At 47.0% G+C, this 14,837-nt stretch overlaps 1 protein-coding gene across 2 annotated transcripts; it reads right to left on the bottom strand.

Annotated features, from left to right (window-relative positions):
- Nucleotides 1-2,753: 2,753 nt before the first annotated feature.
- On the bottom strand, nucleotides 2,754-13,693 carry PPP1R3B (protein phosphatase 1 regulatory subunit 3B). Of its 2 annotated transcripts, XM_024765133.1 has the most exons (3): nucleotides 13,065-13,693; nucleotides 8,249-8,332; nucleotides 2,754-6,612 (listed from the first exon to the last, which is right to left on the bottom strand). In XM_024765133.1, the coding sequence occupies exons 1-3, from the start codon at nucleotides 13,199-13,201 to the stop codon at nucleotides 5,733-5,735; spliced, it is 1,101 nt and encodes a 366-aa protein (XP_024620901.1). In that variant the 5' UTR covers nucleotides 13,202-13,693; the 3' UTR covers nucleotides 2,754-5,732. The 2 variants fall into 2 exon arrangements, with proteins under 2 accessions (XP_024620901.1, XP_024620900.1); XM_024765132.1 differs by lacking the exons at nucleotides 8,249-8,332; nucleotides 13,065-13,693 and adding an exon at nucleotides 12,228-12,380.
- Between the last annotated feature and the right edge of the window lie 1,144 nt (nucleotides 13,694-14,837).

Below are 14,837 nucleotides of genomic sequence, written 5' to 3'. Positions count from 1 at the left end.
TGCTCTTCATTCCTGTGATCCTTACAAAGAATGCAAATAGTGTATGTGGCACTTCTTCCAAGTTTATATTTAGAACTGTTTTAAAAACAAACATGTTGGCCAACTCTGAGAAGTACTCAGGGCACCGCCAGAGCCCCTGGTTACCTTATTCCTGCCGAAAACACTCAGAGCCCCGTCAGAGCAGTTGACAGGGGGCGGCAGGGTCAAGGCCAGAACCCAGGCTTTCTGACTGCTGATACCTCTGGTAGCACCACCCACCACTTTACACGGCTCCCAGAGGACTCACCTGAAACATGTCTCTTACAGGGTTGGGTAGAAACAGCACCTAGAACCAGCCTTGCACACAAGCAATAAATGTTCCACTGAATTATTTGGATATTTGCTATTCTGGGGACATTGCTCTAGAAAAGTGGTTTGGTGGTTTTTTTGTTTTGTTTCCTTTTTACTCCAGACATCTCTGTGATGTCTGTCTCACAAGTTAGAATTATGTAATGATTATGAAAACCACATTGAATCACAAGTAGACATTCATAAAACCAGTGTTATTTTTTTCCCCTTCCCATTTCTGTGGAGGCAAAAACGTGGGCAGTGTTTGCCACGCTTGAGAAAGGCAGTCATGCATGTAGCTCACTTTGGGCGCTTACTGACTGGGTGCTAAGATTTTAAAAGCTCTGACGTTCCACGACAGAACCACCACTGCCTTTTCCGGCGTGGCCGAGACTGATTGGCAGGAAACACATGGCAGCAGTTCACCTCCCCTGCATCCCATCTTCTGAACTTGGATATAAAACATCTCTGAAATCTTACTTAGGGTGAATGTCCTGTACCCAGTGGAGACAGGGCCCCACCAGGAGCTGCGTGGTTTTGCCGCTTGCCGAGTTTGTCTGATCAAGCAGTGCAAAGCTATGAGAGCTGCTTACAGTTTTCCCACTGCTGCGTATACACCAAGTCAAAAATATGCTTCAAGAGCAAGTGACAGGGTAGGAAGAGACCTGCCCTTGGATCATTAAAAATGATTCAGAACAACACGGGCCCCTGTACCACTTCCCTAGCAATCACTCTCTTAGGTGTACCCAGCCTTGGCTGCTGTACAACTTAGAAAGCAATTACCCCCCTCCCTCTGAACCTTACAGCTTTTCTACTTAGCCATTGATTGTGTCCTGTCCCTTTTGGAAACCGGCATTCCAGATGTGGAAATACACAGACTGAAAATGTTCCTCCCCAGCCTCTGACTCTAAGAAGAGAGTCAGTTTTAAAACAGGACACTTTCAGTTTTGTTTTCAACCTTTATTACATTTTTGCATTTGAGATTCAGACAAACCACTCTCTTACACCACACAAAAGGCATCCATTCTTGTGATTTTAAAGTGCATTTCCCCTTTAACTTTGTGTACAAAAATATGTATTTTTTTAAAACCTGTGGAACTTTCTCAACAAGGCACTTTTAGGCATGAAAATGAAGATGAGTCTCCGTTTCTACATTCACATACATAGAAGGAAGAGTGAACCACCACCATCACAGCTGCATTCTTGGAGTCTTCATGGGTCCAGCCAACTCGAGGAACTGATAAACAAGACTGTAGAAACATTCACAACCTTACAACCTAGGCTGCAACGCTTTACAACCATAACAAGGAAAAGCTGCCCGTCAGCACAGCTGTCCTTCCCCGTCCAGAGGTGTCCCGCTTCAGGAAGCGAAGATACGCTGGCAAGTCGTCTTTGATGACCCTGGGAGATCCCACTGTGTGTGTAACTTAGCCCCAATGTCAGTGATCATTTCGGGAGAGACAGGCCATCAGGACCTCCCAGAGCCGACAGCCATGTGCTTTCTCCAGCACACCACATCCATTCGAGGGATTTAACATGTGGAAAACAGGAAAGACACCGAGGTTTTCACTCACTGTCCATTGAGAGGGAAGACCTAGCCAACGGCACTTCTGAAAAGTAAGCAAACACTTTTTTGGTTTATAAACATATATATACAAGCCATTTAATGTCCCAGTGACTACAAGTAACGCTTCTTTTAAAAAAAGCAAATTATATGCAAAGATCAAAACCACAAAACATTCTTTTAGCAGTTCAAGATTTACATCTTTAAGAAACATTGAGAGAGTAATGTTTTGCCACCATTAAAATTAAATCTTAGAGAGAAATAAACTCTGCCTTGACTCTGAAATTGTTTTAATTTCTGGAGAACTACATAACTCCATTGTTTCTCACCAGCTCTCCTATAACAAGAATACTTTAAAAAAGCAAACAAACTCGCCCAAATGCTTCACATCTTCCAAGAAACACTGAAAGCTTATTGTTTAAAATCTGTCTTTAGATAGTCTAGCTTATTTATTGCACCTAATTTGCAAATGCTCCCCAGGACATAGCGGGGAATAAATATGAAACAGAAATGGAGCTGCCTCCCCATCCATGGACAGCTGCACCAGCAGCAGAAGGCTGGTCCTTTGGGGGCAAGTTGGGAAGGGGGCCACGTGTCATCATAACCAAGAGCTGTCTGAGGGTCAAACCTACAGGTCAGGCTGCATTCATATCTCCAACTAAGAAACCTGTCACTTTCCAAGGGGAGGGGGAAGGGTAAGCTGGGACGAAGTGAGAGAGTGGCATGGACATAGATACACTACCAAACGTAAGGTAGATAGCTAGTGGGAAGCAGCTGCATAGCACAGGGAGATCAGCTCGGTGCTTTGTGTCTACCTAGAGGGGTGGGATAGGGAGGGTGGGAGGGAGACACAAGAGGGAGGACATACGGGGATGTATGTACATGTATAGCTGATTCACTTTGTTATAAAGCAGAAACTAACACATCATTGTAAAGCAATTATACTCCAATAAAGATGTTAAAAAAAAAAAAAGGACAGCTGCACAACTCATTGGTGAGCCTATTTTTGGCTAGGTAAATGAATCATGGACACAAACAATATTAAAGTATTTCAGTTGAAAGAAAGCATACAACACATAAACTTGGGGGTAGAAAATGATTGTGGCCTTGAATTATCCACGTGCACAATCTCCTTTGCATGGAAAATTCCCTTTCTCCCTGCTCTTTGTCTGCTGTTGACCTGCTGTTATCAGTTCTGATTGGGTTTTTTTCCCCACCTTTGTTTAGTACCGGTTGTAAGAATTATCAATTGAGTTTCAAGCTGTTTCCACTGGAAGAAAAAAAAAGCTGTTTTCCTTAATTAAAATGGTGACATTATGACCTTGCAAGTGAGAAAAAAAAAAGAAACCGGTCACTTTCTGCAGTGTGTCACCTGTCTACTGCCGGTGAGCTATGAACAAGGAGAAGGCCCAAAGGAGGAGCAGGTCCTGAGGCCATCTGTTGATTTCCTGGGACAGAACCGCCCCAAAAGGAGACAGACTGATTGGTAAAGAGGAGACTATTTTTCAGATGCTACAACCTCACTGCATGACCATGCTGACAGGGACCTCGGGCGGGCACTTGCTTTAGTCAGAGAAGCGTCTTTGCCAGCAGGTGAGGACTTGCCTGGTGGGGTGAGCAACCCAGGTGCACCAGCAGGGGGCTTGCAAGCAGTGCCCCTGGCAGGAAAGCAGGGGTCAGCTGGGAGGAAAGAGGGCTGGGGGAGCGTTTGTGGTGTTTTAAAAGACATACTTATCACTGAATTACCATATTTCAAATTCTGACACGGGAATGCCTTAAGATCCTTATTACTGAAAACCATACAGAAGTCACTTGAGGCATTTTTCTTACGAACAGGGAACGATCTTGATACCTTCGGTCTGTTAATAGGGAAAGGACAGTACACCTTGTACCCTTCATAAACTGGAGGAGGATGGTGGGACTTCCTAAAGCAAAATAAATTCATGACCTATATAAGATCAGTTTTGCTTCCCATGGTGTAGATTTACACTATTACATAATAGTTCTGATCACCTGATTTGTAACACAGGGAGTACTGTCTGTGTACCTGATGTAAGACATGCTTAGATAAATCCCAGTTCTGCCCAATGTCAGCATAAAATAAAAAATGTGACTGTCCCATAAATTATCATGTAACCCCCAGTGCTGCCCACCTAGGAGAGACATAAAAAATAAAGCAGTAGATTGCAGACTAGTCATAGCCAGTTTTAGGAACAAGAACTCCGTGGAACACCACTTAAGAGCATTTAAAAAGTCAAAACTTTTTAAAGTTCAAGAAAGAAAAAACCCAACCACAAAACTTTAGGAGCCAAGACACTCCAGACCTGCTTGATGCTAATTTACAAAGCCACAGAAGCTGGGAGGTCTCTTCCAACTGATCTGGATAATGCAAGTGAAAGAAGACTCTTTGCTTGCAGAGTCCAGGAGCTGTGCCCCCAAATCCAGGTAGTGGGGCATCCCTCTTCCTTCCTCCCTGAGGAAGACCTCACTTTAGTAAGGTCAGGCAAAAGAAAAATGAGGCAGTCATTTAGCTAAGCTCCAAAAACAAAAACAGAACAGAAAAGACCCCAACCTTCTACAAATACACATGTAAAAATATTTTTAAACACCCCCAAGGACCAACCAATTTTGCCCAAGAAAAATCACAGGGTTTGGGGGTCCATCTGACAAGGAAAGTCCCAGGAGTCTCACAACAGTATGAACCAACAGACTTTTAATGCTTTAGTCCAATGTGGTTAAGAACAAATAATATCTGATATTTCAGAGTTGGCAAACAGCGAAAACGACATCTGAGAACTCGGTGAGGTTCTTCTCCCCTATCCCTTTACGTACCCACACACCATAGGTAAGAACAACCAAGTCAAAGTACGTGGGGGCTTGTAAGGTGCTGTTTACAACGTGGAGGTTGTAAATCACAGTCAAGATACAACCAAGCACTTCCTGAAGGTGCCGAGGATACATTTAATCTGCAAATCCAAACGTCCTGAGCACAGCATAAAAGATGACTCTCCAGGAAAAGAGATCCTAAAATCCTTTCATGAAGAAAGAGACACGGGCAAACCAGCTTGGCAAGTTACAGCAAGTCTTGTAATTGAGCCCTCGGGTGACTCAGGGTAAGAGTGCTTAGAAAGTTCCCCCCAGCGCCAAGAGGTGGAGCTAAAAGTGTCCACCTCCTGACTGTCCTGCCTGGCACCAGCCTGCCATGGCTGGTGACAGCGCACAGCAGCCGGTTGACTTTTCATAGCTGGTGTGTCGTCCTCTGCTGGGATATCTAAGTGGGGTCAGCAAAAGGAAATGCCTGTCTGTGTCATGAGCTGATCTGCCTTTATTATCTTTTCCTGAACTGCAGATGAACTGTGGAAGAAAATCAAACACACAGAGATAAAGTGTGAAGCCCACGTAGACACGGGGCAGCTGCAACAGGCGGGGAGGCCCTGGGTGGGCGGGAAAGACCACAGGAAGAGGGGGCCGGGGGGACTGACTTCCCACACCCGAGGGGAGAGGGGCTCCTCGTCACTGAGCCACCATCCTCCGGCCTGGCCAGCGCTCCCTGCAGGCCTGGGTCCTGTCCAGACTGTTTCCAGCACCATCCTGCTCGGACCCTCACTGCCACCACGCGGGTGCCAAACAGACCGCACACCCATCTCCTCTGAGTGTGAACCCAGTTCTGTGATCTAAGCCTGGCTGGCTTGCCTGCTTGAAGAAAAAAAGTGACTAGGATCCTTTTCGAAAACTGTGTCTGATGGCAGTTCAGCTTTTCTCTGGGCTTCCATCTCCATCCTGGGGTGATGCAGCTCGGCTCCTCTGCACCCACTCAGCCCGGCTCCATCCCAGGCCGTCACTAATAGTAGGGCCCAAGCTTCTCGTATCCTAAATAACTAGGCCACTCTGGAAACAGACCATAGGAACACCGAGGGCTTCCAAACTGGTCAAAAGCTATTCCAAAATCTGGTCCATTTGGTGGCTGGGCTGTTCCCTGGGTGGATTTCAACTCTGCCCGGATGATCCTATAGTTTTTGCCTTTATTGCTGTCCCAGTATGTCTGTCCATTGCACTCATAGCACACGGCAAACTCCATCCTCTCATAAGACTGAATTTTTTCAGGCAAGCTGATTTCAAAGGAGAACGTGTCCTTGTCTGAACCTGCGTACGTGTCCTTCACGTACCAACAGGGAAAGTCTGTGAAGCTTTTCCAGGTGTCGAATGTCATTCTGACTTTCACCATCTTCTCAAATGCGAGGTTCTGCACCTTCACCGTGCCTGCAATGGCTCTGTCCTTCAAGACGCAGTTCTCCAGGCAGACGTGTTCGGTCCGAAGCCGATTTCTGAAGTCCAGGTAGTCTGCAGAGGGCTGCGAGAAATCCAGCACAAAGCTCTCGCTCTCCGCTGTTGTCAGACTCACAATGCTGTCCAGGAGCTCGGTGATGTTCAGTGGAATATCTAACGGGTCATCAAACTCGGAGAACACTTTGACCATTGTCAGGGCCAGCCCTTGGTTGTCTGCAAAGGACACCCGCTTCTTCACCTTCTTCTCCTGGACGGTCGGGGCCACCGTCCCACTGGCTTCATTCTTGCCGCTCAGCTGAATACAAGGCCTCAGGGGTTTGCTTGACTTCTGGGAGATCTGGAAGGCAAACCGCTCTCTGCGCAAGGAGGGGGCCATGCAGCTGTACCTGCACTCAATGTCCACAGCCATCACGGGGCTAGAGCAGGCTAGAACCCTGGCCAAGGGGAAGAAAAGAAACAGCAAGGAGGTCAGACAGATGTTCAGGCTCATCCCCCCGACAGGGACCAGCGAACTACATTTGCCTTCATCTTTGCCCACGTGGCTACAGCTCAATATCACCTCAGGTGTGGTCCAGTGTGACCTTGGTTTCAGGGGAGATTAAGAGTGTAAAGTGGGGGGCGGGGGGAAGAGGCCCAAGGTTAAAACAAACACAGAAGTATGGAACCACTGGTTTTAAAACTAGTTCATGGGTTTCCCTGTCAGGGCTTGTCGGGGCCGTCAGTATACTGATGGGCCATGGAGAATAATGAAAACAGCGTGCTGTTTGCCGAATTTCCTAAACTTATCCCAAACAACGAAAGTCTTTTTTTTTTTTTGGTGGAGCACCTTGCTGAATGCAGTTTGGTAAATACTGCTTTCCTCCGATAAAAAGAAATTAATTCCTCCCACAAATATTGATTGGTGTTTGCTATGTGCCAGGCATGGTGCCAGAGACTGGGAATCAGGAGTGAAGACAGACCCACACTTGCTTTCATTCAATGTACAGTAGATTTTTATATTCTAGTATATCTTACTTTTAAAAAGTGCCAGCAATTTAGTATTTTTAAATCTTTCGTATCAGTGAAGAATTGTGTTTTTCTACAGTGAAAGTAGCCTCTATAAAAATAAAAAGCAAAGAGAATCATGCTAAAGATTAATTAAATCTGACTTCATAAAAACAATGTTTTTCTATAAGTGAAAAATATAAGTAAAACCAAAACACCGAAGACTGGGAAAACATTTTCCAAAAAGCACGGCAGCGAAGTTTTAATACTTTTATAAAGAGTTCTTATAAAACAATAACAAAGTCAAATATTCCATGTAGAAAAATGAGCAAGGAGCATGAATAGACAATTCATGAAAAAAATTTAAAAGTGGCTCATAAATATGCAAAGTGTCCAGCATTACAAGTAACTTAAGAAACTTAGATTAGAAGACAATGCCTGTTTTTACCTAGTGAGTTAGGAAAGAATTTTAAAAGATGATACAAATACCTGTATTAGTCTTAATGGTCACAACCTTTCTAAATCATCATTTTCGGTTCTAATATCACATACAGGTATTAATCTTGGAAATAATTAAAAATGCGCGAAGGTTAATGTACTAAAATGTTCAGTGCAACATTATGGAGGGAAAAGGGGTGAGAAAGTAAACTAAATGACCAATAACAGGTATCCAGTTAAATCAAGTGCGCCATATCCATGTGATACAATTTAATATCATTAAAACCATTATATGGAAAAAGACTTAAATGGCATAAAAATTTATAATATATGATTAATGTAGAAAATGGAGAAGATAAATTGTACATAGAGACTAGACTTGTAGGGAAAAATATTACGTATATGCACAGAAAAAAAGACTAGTGATATAATTAAAACTGTCAGAATTTTCCAGGTGATGGGATTTCAGGAAATTTCTGTTTTCCTGCTTTGTACTTTCTAATATTTTCTAAAATAATAGACCTTCTCTAATCAAGAAAACAAAATGAATCTAATAAAACACCTCAAATATCTTAAGATTCTTGTAAGGCCCAAAACCCACCCAACGCTATTGCCTCACTAAAGCCAAGCCATTTTTATTCTAATTACCATGGCAAATTGATATTCTGATTTGACAGTTCCAATGGGCTAACTGAGGAAGTCGGCGATGAAATCAGGATTAAAGTCTCTAGCCTGAGAATCACACAGATCTCGATTAGTTGCGAAACACATCTCCCCTCACTACGGCAGAGGTGTCAGTGTGTGGTGGTGTGCTGGGGTACCAGCTCTCAGGCCTCCCGATCCCTACCCCCGCACCCCCGCCCCGGGAGGTGCTGTGGGGTGATGGCGGTAGTTCAGGAGAAGGACAGGCAAAATGCCGCTCATCATCTGACAAGAGTGGGGACCACTGGTCCAACAAATAGTATCAGTCCAATAAATAATATCTCATTTTCAACTTCTGATTTCGTTTAATCAAATATATTTTAAAAATGAGAAAGGATGAAGACGTATTGGGCTTGATCCCATTTTCAAAAACAACCACCAAAAAACCCAGCACTTCCCCAGGATGCAGGAATCACTTAGTGGTGACCAAGTGGGGAAACACAGACGTTCAGAGACAAAACAATAATAATACAAATACCTGTATTAGTCTGAAAAGGCCCAACCTTTCTAAATGTTCTTATCTTAACTTATAGCCATAATGTAGTTATCTAAACATGCATTTTAAAGGGTATCTTATCCTTTAAATAAGGATATTTAAATATCCTTTAAACATCTTATCCTTTAAATATCCTTAAATAGCCTTATAGTTTCTCCTCTAACAAAGTTAAACAAGTAAAAATTTTAGGAGCAAATTGGCTATTATCTTTTCTTTCGTTTTTTAAATTTATCTATTCTTTTATTTATTTATTTTTGGCTGCGTTGGGTCTTCGTTGCTGCGCGCGGGCTTTCTCTAGTTGCCCCGAGCAAGGGCTACTCTTTGTTGTGGTGCGTGGGCTTCTCATTTCTCTTGTTGCAGAGCATGGGCTATAGGCGCGTGTGCTTCAGTAGTTGTGGCACATGGGCTCAGTAGTTGTGGTTCGCGGGCTCTAGAGCGTAGGCTCAGTAGTTGTGGTGCACGGGCCCAGTTGCTCCGCGGCATGTGGGATCTTCCCGGACCAGCACTCAAACCCGTGTCCCCTGCGTTGGCAGGTGGATTCTTAACCACTGCGCCACGAAGGAAGTCCCTATTATCTTTTCTTATACCCATTCAATTGTTCTGGAAAGGAAAGTTCTGACTGAACTGGGCAAGACAACTTTTTTTAAAAAAGTCAGAGGGTCCAACATAAAAAAACAAAACAAAACCCTATACTTACAAAGTAGTTGAATTTTTCTTTTCCCCTGTTCATTGCAAAACTTTGTTAGAATGCACTGGAATCACATGTTCAGTTCTACTTTTAATACAGGTAGTTTTTGCTTTTTAAATTAAATGTTAATTAAAAATAACCAAACAGCAGGCAAAGTCTTGCATCCCAGCCCCCCACCCCCACTCTGCCCACCCCTGACAACCTGGGTGTGAACTGAGGAAGGAGGGGTTCCTCCTCTGTTGTAGCCGCTTCCTCCCTGCCTGAGTCAGCACAAGGTCAACTGCAAGCTCTCTACGAGTGTCCCGCAGGCCTGCAAACCATCCTCAGGCATGCTTTCCAGAACCACCTTAAAACAGCTCATTAGAAAATGACTGGGAAACTCTCAAGCTATTGTGGAAACAATTCTAAAACAAGGAGATCAGGCAAAGAATCTGCACACTTGCAGTGGACTGCAGTCATTCTCAAGGTCTAATCCTGCAGGTTAGAAAGGCTTAGTTGAAGGCCTTGGTAAAGTTTCAGTGTTTGGACCCAGCAGTATAAACATGCCCCTGAGATCCCTTTTATCACCAAGCTTTAAGAACTGGGGGTGAGGAGGTGAAGCTGGAGTCGGAGCCAGAGGTAATTAAACAATTCCACTGGCACTTTCTGGAGCCGAATTGGTTTTGCAGCATTCTCCATGGAGGGCAAAAGGAAGGTGAACCACCTGGCGGCCCAGGCATTCCTCCCAGGCTCCTGCTCCAGGCCCATTGCACAAGCACCCCTACCCAGAATCCCTTCACTTTTTTGGTGTCACCAGCACTGGAGGGGAGGTCACTAACCCCAGTGGCTTCAGTAGAGGGTGCAATCTGACTCTTGGCTCCCTTGCCTATCCTCACAGGTGCATTCCAGCTTTTATTAACCAGATTGGTCTCCAAGAACTGGTGCACTGAAGTGCTGGTTTGGTGTAAGCCTTCCTGATCATCTGCTCAGAAATTCCCGCATGGACCGTGACAGGGATGACCAACACCCAGACGTACTCCTAGCCACGGAGACATGCAAGGTAATAGTTTCCTAAATCCCTGAAAGGAAGGCACCTGGACAAGTGTTTTGTCCTCAAATGGCATGAAAATTATCAGTTTCAACACAGGACGCATCAGGCTGTACCTCAGGGCCCCTCTTATGACAGACTCTTAGGCCGCTCTGCCTTTCTCATGCCCAAGCCAGGGAATGTGAGTCACCAAGGTTGGTCTGGAGAAAAACCAGAATGAGATGTGGACACACAGTTTAACCAGCACAGCATGACATGGGACCTGGATACCAGTTTGTTGCAGGACCGTGTCATGAGAATGTGAGTAGCTGTTACTCAGACCAGAACGGATTCTCAAAACCTTTGCTTCCAAATAGATGCCTAGGAGATCAATTTTGCCCCATGAGAGACTGGACATGCACCAAGGGTAGATTTCAGTGTTTCTGGTCAAAAGAGGGCAAACCCTAACACGCCATGCAAAGACAGAACATGGAATAGTTTTGCATAAATGCTTTCCGTGTTCCTCTAGTGACAAACAACAGACCCTCTCAGCCAGGGTTAGATATTGTGGTGATTCTTCTCTAAAAACTATCGACTTGTACAGAAAAGAACCCCACGACCTTCACAGTTTCAGGCGGCTGAGCTACTGACTCTCTGGCTGTGCCTTTTATAGGAAGCAAATCTTTCTTTTGTATTGAGGCCAACACATTGCCCCCTCCATTCTCTTGTACTCTGATAAGAAAAGACAGAAAAATCAGACGCACCAAGAACCCAACAGGAACACTGAAACAGCATTAAGTAAGCATTCGCAACCAGGTTACCAGGTATAATTTTTTAAAAGACGCGGCCACTTACTCCTTCGGCATTTCTTTATTCCCTCCCAAAAGGCTTGGCTGCCACAGTATGAGTAAAATTGGCATCTTTCCCTTGGTACTCAGACCATGGGGCCCTTATTCACAGCCCTAGAAGCCACTTGGACTCCTCTATTCTGTCACCATCATCCAAAGCATCTTTGAGATAAATATCTGTGGATGAGGCGGCATATTATAGGAAAGAGATAAGTTAAAATGGCAGTATCTGCCATCTAAAAATGTTCAATGTGAAACACAGTGCACTGGCCTAGGAATACCTGCACATGGCTGTGCCACTTGGGGCAAGTCACTCAACCTCTCTGGGCTTGAGCTTTCTCCTCTGAGATCCCTTCCAGCTCTGACATTCCTGGTTGCTAATACTGCCTGATGGTTCTCTTCTCCCTAACTTTTCCCTAAATACCTCAACTTCACTTTTGTAGTCAGTCCTCCAGCTGTCTTCACTTTAGTCTTGGCTCCTGGATAACCCTGCCAAGTGAACTATTTCCTCTTCTCTGCACCCCAGCCCCCAAAGCCCTAACACTCTCTTCTCCTGGACCCTGGGTCTCCCAAGGAGGCCTGACCACGCAGACCACAGGCTCCAACATCTTCTAGCAACCCTCCAAGTCCTCAAATCTGTCCTCAACTTTCTCCTCCTCTGCGGAAAACAATACCAGGACAGAGCCCAAATCTTCTAGTATGTTCTGGGCCCCCTACCCCCTCTTTTGCACTGAGTCCCTTCCACACCCCTTTCTCTGGATTCAAAAGGGTGGCACGAACAGGACACAGGCCAGAGCGTCCTGCCCTCCGTGTCCTGGTCCCGCCAGGTCCGGGCTGCACCCCGCCCCCAACCCTTCCCCGAGGTCCTTCGCCTGTCCGGAACCCACCTGTTGGGCGGCGGGGAAGCCCCCTTTCCAGCTGGCTCGCTGCATCGGAATGCCCGGAGGGAGGTGGCAGGGGAGGCTGCCGCCACCAGACTACGTGAGCCTCGGTGTGTCCGGGAGGCAGGCCTTGGGCTGGGTTCCCGGAGTTGTGACCGGCAGGGGGAGGAAGACGACGAGGAGGAGGAGCCCTAGTTATCACACCGGGGCGGGGCAGCAGGGCCACCCGAGGCGGAGCGGCGCCACGAGAGCGTCCCCGCGCGGCCACCTCGCCCCCGCTGGCCCGGGACAGCCCGTCTGGGGACCGGGAACCGGAGGTGGCTCTGCTCCGGGAGGCCCCGGCCGCCACAACGTCCTGTGTCCCGTCGCCCTCGGCGGCCTGAGAGATCACCAAGTGTGTTTCCCTACGTTGTACCGGGAAATCGAGGCCGGGGGAGAGACGAAGCGACTTTCCCTTGTGCTGAGACCCCATCGCTCAACTCCGGGGACACTCTCTAGAAGTGTCGGGTCCCAGGTGGAAAAGCCTTGTGTCAGGTTCGAACTCGTCACAATAGGGATTAAGAGTATCTGAAGTCCCAGCCCCCGGGCCGCCCGTCGCGGCCGGGACCCCCACCTCGGTGCATCACGTGGGTCCGGCCAGGCTCCATCCCACCTCTGGTCCCTGGACTGCCCTCCCCACGTGGAAGCAACAGCCTCCTTGAGCCCTTCTAAAGTGTCCCACTCCCAGAGTGTAATTGCAAGTTGGACGGAGAAAGTGTAGGTGGCACGACCAAAGAGGGCGCGCGCCCTCGCCGCCGTCTCCGCGGCCGGGCAGCCGGCCTTGCGGGCTTGGGAGGGACGTACCTGGTACAGCTCATAAGCCCCGAGATGCGGAGGCGCCAGCCCGCGGCAGCATCCGCGCCGGGGTGGCAGGGGCAGCGGCGGCGACGGCAGGAGCGGGGGCCGGGGCTCAGGTCGGCACCCTTCGCGGGCAGCCGCATCCGTCCGTGCGCGAGAGCTGCCCGCCCGCCTCCTCCCTGCGGCCCCTCACACGGGACTCGGTCTCCCAGCCGCCGCACGGCTCCCTTTAACTTTGCGACCACTTCTCTCCACTCGGGATGTTATCCTAGACCCCCTTTCACGTGAACGCCCCCCACAGCCAATGGGCGCGCCCGGGACGCGCGCCGTCGACCAATGGCCGTGGAGCCGCGGTCCTCTAGAGCACCGCCGCGCCACGTGATCGGCTGCGCGCCCGGAGTGATAGGGCTGGCGTCCAGGGCCTGCGAAGAGGGCGGTGGGTCATAATTTCATCAGAAGCCCGAGGACCGGCGCCAGGGGGCAGAGGCACTTTCCTACAGCCTAGCATCCCGTTACAGCAAGAGGGCTGGACGCCGGCGGCTGGCAGAGTTCCCTCTCCCTAGGCAAAGTCCTAGCCGGGCAAAGTCATTCTACACCCGCGGACCTGGTTGCAGTTGCATTCAGCCGTCCCGCCCGCCCCGCCTTTGTCTTACACTTCAGCTACCGGGGGTTCGCAGATGACAGTTACTTCCCCCATCACACGTGGAGCTCAGAGGAGCCCCAAGAGAATGCCAAATGCGTTCCCCTCCGTTTTAGGTGGAGCCTTTTCGGGATCAGTATCCCCAGCTCCAGCGATAGTGTCGAAAGTAAGTAATTACTGAACGCTTGCTTTGTGCCCATCACGGTCCAGGTGTTACTGTGAAAGGAATACAGTAAAATCCTTTTTATGAAGTTGTTATTGGGGCAAAGGACCAATACCCATCTCACAGAATACCGCATGTATAGTTGAGGGTTTCTCAGGTAGGTATATTTTCGAGGAAACTACCTGAATTGAATCTGTATGAACAGATTCAGCCTGTACCACAGGGCCTCAGTGATCTCTGTGCTATGCCTTGAGATCTGTAGAGAATGAGGAGCTTAGAAGAGAGCTTAGAAGCCCTTCCTCCCATATGATATCAATTTAAATATGCATGTATATAGTCATATATATCATCTCCTTGGTGATCAGCTCTGCGCTAGCCACTTTAGGGATGAGAATCCCAGTTTTCCAGTTTTAATGAATTTTGGAAATTAATATAGGATTGCCAGCTTTCTAAGGTGCCAAGTAAAGACACTAAAACAAACAAATCCTACCATCTTCTGTTACCATCTTTTATTTTTAAAAGAAGTACTCTTTAACAGCAATAACAATAAAATGCAGGAAGGGCATAATCTCAGAGTAGAGGCTAGTCCTTCACATTGCATATGTTTAGCTTTATGAAAATTCATTACATTGACTATGGCATATGGGAATTTCTGCAGTAAGAGATTTTAAAGCAGCTTCTAATTTTACTAGGAATGTAAGACAAAAACGCTAGTCCACTACAATAATCCAGTTGAAGCCTTCAGCTCCATAGAGAGCTTCCCCAGACTCAGTCTTCCTGTCTGAAGGGTGATCATTAGTCCTCTTCCTTCTCTTTCAATGGACAAATCTGATAAAGGACCACCTGTGAAATTAGCTATTGGTAGGCGATTGGCAAATAAAGTTTGTGCAATATTCCCTTTGCCGACTCTAAACCCCCTTTTATTAGCTGATGAGTAGGTTGAAGATTTATGATGCCAAGTGCTGGCTACGTTTCT

This window comes from Neophocaena asiaeorientalis, unplaced genomic scaffold (assembly GCF_003031525.2).
Source record: "Neophocaena asiaeorientalis asiaeorientalis breed wild unplaced genomic scaffold, Neophocaena_asiaeorientalis_V1.1 scaffold14, whole genome shotgun sequence".
In the NCBI taxonomy this organism is placed as follows: Eukaryota; Metazoa; Chordata; class Mammalia; order Artiodactyla; family Phocoenidae; genus Neophocaena; species Neophocaena asiaeorientalis.
This window is presented reverse-complemented; position numbering and strand designations above follow the sequence as displayed.

Bases quoted from the DNA above. Each gene is read 5' to 3' on its own strand.
- PPP1R3B (XM_024765133.1), bottom strand. From the start codon at position 13,201: ATGCGGCTGCCCGCGAAGGGTGCCGACCTGAGCCCCGGCCCCCGCTCC. The intron at 8,333-13,064 runs GTACGTCCCTCC...TGTGATTCTCAG, and splicing joins GGGCTTATGAGCTGTACCAG to GCTAGAGACTTTAATCCTGA. The intron at 6,613-8,248 runs GTAATTAGAATA...CCCCTTGGCCAG, and splicing joins CAGAATATCAATTTGCCATG to GGTTCTAGCCTGCTCTAGCC.